A 6,000-nucleotide genomic window follows, 5' to 3' on the forward strand; every position below is an offset into this window, starting at 1 on the left:
ATTGCTGGGAATACTTCCATTATAAACCTGTGTAGTCATCATGACCAAGAGCAAAACCAGTGCTTTCCAAAACATCATTTTGTCTCACACATTGCTACTGAGCTGGATAACCAGTAGAGTGCCAAAACCTGTTGTTAAGATTGGGTCTAGTCACAGAAGCGATCCTTCCATTGGGCAGTTTATTATCCATACAGCAACGGAGATCTGCGGCTCTCAATGCTCTGCTAGTTGTTCCTGTTCTAACCAGCAAAGGCCGTCTTACGAGGAATATACTGTTACATAAAATTATCTTGTTCTATTGAAACACCTACAAAATTATTTTCTGTTAAGCTTCATCAAACATCTTTTATGTATCACATGTCTGATCCACTTGTATTTAAAACAGAGAGAAGGAGAAAAGATAACCTGAATATAGGTGCTCTGGAAATGCTTCCAGGCTATTTTGCAATACAGGTTTGAATACGTAACACTACAAATTTAACTAAGTTTCAGAACAGACGCTCCCAGAAGTTTTACTAACTTTTGTTTTATTTCAGTAGGGTGTGACTTTGTAGAGAGCAATATTCAGGGGGTTTTATGCATATAGAACACTGTTTCTAATGAAGAGACAAAATCTTTAACAGTTTTAAAAAATATTATTAATCTCCTCTAGCCATATCATATAATTTTGCTTTTAAAAGGGTTGATTTATATTTATTTTTCATACCTACAGTTGAATTTTAAGTCACAGCCATTAATATTTCTTTTTCTTTTATGCTTCCTATATGTTACCAAATAACAAGTTCTCCTGCTGTCTCCTGTGAGCATTATCTTTCAAAGGATCATTCCTCATGCGCCTGACGTAGAACTGCAACACAGGTCTTTTCACTGGATTAAATCTTACATTAACACTCGTTGTCAATAAACAAGCTGCTGTACACACATATCTCAAGGATAGTAGAAGGTCATCAGAATTAAGGTGGCAAAAGGATATAAAAAGACTTCAGAAATTGTAGTGGTAAATAAATGAGCATGTTTGCAGAAAAGGCATCAGGAAGATGAACTGGTGGCAATGCACTCGGCAAGGATGCAACAAAATGTACCGCTTCCATTCTGGGTGTCACATTTGTCAGTACCCTTACCTGTTCTTCCCACCATTTTGTCAGAGGTAAAAAGCACCCTTAGGGCTGGTTTTAACTGACATGTGGTCACAACAGGAAGAATCTAAACATTTGTGTACATACAAAGTGTACTGTAACTCCAGAGGGATTGTGTTTTGTCATTCAAAACGCACATATTAAAATAGTCCTAGTGCTGCATTTTGTGACAAGAAGAATGATATGGGAAGGTTGCATCTTTCTGTATCACAGACACTTCTCATTCATCATTCTCTTTTATCTTAAATGATTAACAGCACTCCAGAAGAATAGGCAAGGGACGTTACTATGACACAATGGTTTTAAAAACAGATATATTTCATGTAAGGTGTGTACATTTTGAGAGAAAGGTGACTGCAAGCGATTGTGTTTTCATATTAAACCACAGTATAATAAAAAACTGTGCACTAACTCCATCTACAGGTCATTATAATAGTGACACACCATATAATTTTTAAACACTAGTCCAATGCAGTTAAATTCTCACTTTAAAAATGCACATGCATACCTTAAATATATAATAAATACATTTACACATGTATATGTACACATATCTATATAATAAACATGTTTCCACAAAATTCTCTAGCTAGGCCAGGTGAAGTACTTTATGAATACTTCGAATCTCACTTTTCTTAATATATTATCAAAATAAAGGTATTGCCTCTAAAGTGCCATGTTTATTCAATGAAGCAATTGTTACATGAATCACCTGATTTTATTCTTTTCTTTTTAGAGGAAATGCTTGTACAGATGAACCTTTGCCCACCCCACTCTATCTAAAATCTCCAAGCTAGCCAGAAGGTAAGTAAGTTTATCTAGAGCTACAAATGCATAAGGAGACACTATGGAGGTCAGGGCACAAATACACCTTTTTGGGATCGCTGTTGACAATATGAAATTTCTAGTGCTTTTTGGTTATTAGGTAACATTATTGACTGGACTTTAATATTTTTAAAATACAGAAATATATCTATGCATCTTCTTAAACATCTTTACTGAATTCTGAATTGCAGAGGATACTCCAAGTGTACTCTAAACTCCTTGACGATCTTTAGTTAACTTACTAGTTGTTAGGTGAGGTGTTGTATGATTACAAATTGTTCTTAATACTGATGATGGTTTTAGATTATGATTTCAACATATATTCCTTACACATTCAGTGCAGCATGGTCTTTCAAACACAAACTCTTATGGGGTTTGAGCTTACAGATTCTCCTTCATCCAAGCAGTCTCCCTTCGCTAGGATGGTCCACTTTCAGATTTGCAAAAACAGGTACTAAGTTAGGACACAATCCTGAGCAACAGACAAGTAAAAATTTTGCCTCTTCTTGCAGGGATAATAAAGTTGCTAAATAGCATTTAAATAAGGTTAAAAAAAAAGACTTGATTACACTTTTTATTTTTCCTCTAAAGAAACTTGTATTTCTGAGCAGTCCTTATCAGAGTAAAAAGGATTGCACAGGTGTTTAAGAGGTATTTCAATTTGTTTCAGAAGGGCTTTGCTTTTTTTCTTCACAATATCGAAAAAGAGATGTTATGCAAACAAATTGTAGTTTTCTTTCAGACTTCCTTTGGTTATATTTAGCTGGGATTTGAATAGGGATTAACCACCCCCCAGTACACGTAGTAGTAGTGCAGCCCATGCGGTATTTGTCTCACGCTGCTGTATTAAGTTAAATGTTCCAAAAATATGTTAGTGCATTAAAAAATATCTCCCCACCTTCTTTCAGTCAGTGCATTCAGGAGGAGGCTCCAGGCCCAGAGGCAGTCACAAAGCACCAGGAATCTCTTCATGGTGGGCTCTGAAACTAGAAGGAAAATAAGCATCAACAAACAGGTACTGTGAAAAAATGTCCAATTTAGGAAACTTTTGCAGAATAATTTGATGTCAGGCAATGACCTCACAATACTGCAGCTCCTGTCATCCAGAATAAGGGAGCATGGCCTTTGCTGTTCCCATTTACCTTTTACTTTTACACAGGGGCTTAGGGTGGGATTTATTTTGCGGTAAGGGTGTATTCCTGTTTGCATTATTCTTGAATTTAAACAAAACCAGCTGTGAGTTAAAGCTGTTGTCCCCAAACTCTGTAGCAGTTCTTAGTTAGTTCCTTCCTATGTTGAAAATGTGACGAGGAGCCTCCATAACATTTCCAGATAACCAAGTGTAACTGGTTTTTGTTTGGCTTGAACCAGCCTGAGTACTTCCAGACTCTTGGAAGGTGTCAGTGTGTGGTAGTGTGACTGGGGAGAGAGCGGTGCTTCCCTCACAGCCGCTGCTTTGCTTTGATGTGGTGGAAGCAACTTCTTACAGATATTACTACCGTTCCCTGAAATAGTGGCATAAGAGCAGGAGTAAAATGATCAGATTCTGACTCTGTGATCTTCTGCTACATACGCACGCTAATATTTTTGTTGGGCTAAAGGGCACGATTCATAATCAAACCATGTGCTGACAACCTACACACATCTCCTACCTCTCTACCAGTCTCTGCTCTAGGAAATGGTTTTGCATTAGCAGCCTTCTCATCCCTTCCAGTCCTTCCTCCAGACTTCTGTGAGTTACTCTCATTTACCTTTGAGTAAAAAGTAACACAACTCGTGTTTCTTTTGCTTTCTAATAAACCATAAAATACAAAGTTAACTGGTATTTGTGGAACCGGTGTTCCAGATTGAGCTGATTGCCTGGGAGATGCTGCAGGTCCCTTTACTTATCTGTGTGCTGGAATCCAGATGATTTTTAGTATTCATTACATTAAAAAGGGCAACAAAATAGGAAGCCTGTATTTCCTCCCCCGGTAGGGAATTGGGTTTTTTTAAATGCCTGAGAAAGCAAAGCACTGTACGTGCAAATGTTGTTGTACCTTTAATTCACTGCACACTCTCAGGGACAATTTAAATCAATAAAATATCATTACAAAGCGGCATGTAAGCAATGAGATATAATTAATGCGTTTATAGCCAAATGATCGGCAGATAAGCATGGAGTGGGGCTGAGCTAATCTCACTGGGTAGCGAAGAGCTGGCTGTGACTGGGAAGCGTGGATAAAGATCTTCACGGACGAGACTGCATCTTAACTTGCCCTGTAACCAGCCCCCTTACAAAGGGAAAGGCAACATCTGTAGCTTCAAAAATCGCCTTCTCCCGGTCCTGCCAACTTCTGCCTTTGCAAAAGGCTCCTCGGGATAAAGAACGGAAAGTGAATTATTCCCAACTATCTTGATCTGTTGAGCTCCACGTTTGCCCCCCTCCCTTCACCACCCCCTGCTTCAATAAACCCATACAGGCGCTATAAATCCTGGAGAAGGAAAGTTTCTTGCAGCTAGAAAAAACAAATGTTAGCAAAGACTTTAAAGGAGCGTTGGACCCCCCCAGCCCCCCAGCCCCTGGCCTCCAACTACCCGCACCGCCGGGGAACCAGCTCGGGTGTTCCCATTCAAAATGGGAGAAAGATCCACGTTTTGGGAGAATGTCAGCAGCGCCCGCTGGAAAAAAAGGAGAAAGGAAAAAAAAAAAAAAAAAGAAAGAGGGAAAAGAAAAAAAATTAAAAAATTAAAAAGGGGAAAAAATTAAAAACAAAAACCGGGGGAAGAAGGGAACATTTTGATGCAGTTTTGAGTCCCGGTGGGAGGTTTGCCCATCTCTGAGGCGCAAATCGAGACTTGTTTTCCTCCCGGCATTTCAACTTTGTATTTCCCCCTCACCCCGAGAAAGCCACCCCTCCCACCGCCTCCCGCGGAGGGGGAAAAAGGGGGGAAAAAAAAAAAGAGCCCCAAACCCAAAAAAAACCTTTCCCAAGCGACCGGTGGAAATCAGTCCACGCTAAAAAATAAATAAGACTAATTACAATGCCCATCGATCGCTGCGGATTTTCAGGCTGGAGGGATAGGGAATAAAAATCCCACCGACCCGGCGGTACCTGCGGAGAGGGGAGAGGAGCTGCCTGCGCGCCTGGACGCGGTGCCCGCAGCCGGGAGCGCCCGGAGGGGTGCGGGTGTGTGTCTGCGCGTCCGTCTGCGTGCCGGGCTGCGTGCGCGGGGTGCGAGCTAGCGGCCGCCCTTACCGGAGCCCCTCAGGCGCGGGTCCGCGGCGCAGCTGCCCGGCTCTGCCCGCCCGCGCGGAGGCTGCGCGGCTCCCGCTCCGCCGCTCACTCCGCCTCGGCCATCGCCGGCGCTCCGCTCCTCCGGGCGCAGCACCCGAATTTCTCTTCCCAATATTCCGACCGCCGCGGTACAACAAAAGCTTTCTCTTTACCAAGACAGTAGTAATACGTCCCAGGGTAAACCGGATGTGAAATAGGCTGTGACTTCATGCCAGAGAGATTTTATTTTAGAAAGGAAGGTGGTACCAAGCTCTCATCTAGAGACCAATCCGCCCATTTTTTATATGCAGCACAATTTAACTTCCACTGCTCTCGCCCTAATCCCTTTCTCTCTGGCTGCAGACTCAAATCCTTCTACAATCTGCAGCGTTATTATTATTTGGGGGGGAGGCTGCGCGGCTGGGGGGAGGCAGCACCGGGATTCTTTAGACACTTGCTTTCACAAAACAGTCTATTTTAAGGGTCGTACATTAAAAATATAACAGATCTGCCTCAGCATTCAACCTTTGATCAAATATTTAATCGCGGCATACATATGAATGAAGTCTAGCTGGGAATGTGGAGGATGCGGTACCATGCATGTGCGCCTATAGACTGTGCATACCTACGGAGTCTATCCTGTGCAGTACCCAGACAGGGAATGCTGTGCAATCCTAATTAAACCCAGGTAACATGCATTTGGAGCGAGACCGCAGGCGATCCGCTCCAGGACCTGGTGTCTCTCCTACACTTCCACTCGCCCTTACGGGTGGGTGCCACCT

General features: G+C 42.1%; 1 protein-coding gene across 3 annotated transcripts in view; it reads right to left on the bottom strand.

The window, feature by feature from the left end:
* Positions 1–5,591, bottom strand: part of GABRA1 (gamma-aminobutyric acid type A receptor subunit alpha1) — a 42,913-nt gene extending 37,322 nt beyond the window's left edge. Inside the window, exons 1-2 of one of the 3 annotated variants that reach the window (XM_061456567.1) lie at positions 5,392–5,591; positions 2,860–2,941 (exon numbers count right to left, since the gene is read on the bottom strand). In XM_061456567.1, the coding sequence (XP_061312551.1) occupies positions 2,860–2,941; positions 5,392–5,449 (140 nt within the window). In that variant the 5' untranslated portion in view covers positions 5,450–5,591. The other 2 variants (XM_061456568.1, XM_061456569.1) reach the window with 2 other exon arrangements.
* Between the last annotated feature and the right edge of the window lie 409 nt (positions 5,592–6,000).

The sequence above is a fragment of the Pezoporus flaviventris genome, unplaced genomic scaffold (genome assembly GCF_033815535.1).
Source record: "Pezoporus flaviventris isolate CSIRO_AGI_PZ_B2104156 unplaced genomic scaffold, CSIRO_AGI_Pfla_v1 ptg000023l, whole genome shotgun sequence".
Lineage (NCBI taxonomy): Eukaryota > Metazoa > Chordata > Aves > Psittaciformes > Psittacidae > Pezoporus > Pezoporus flaviventris.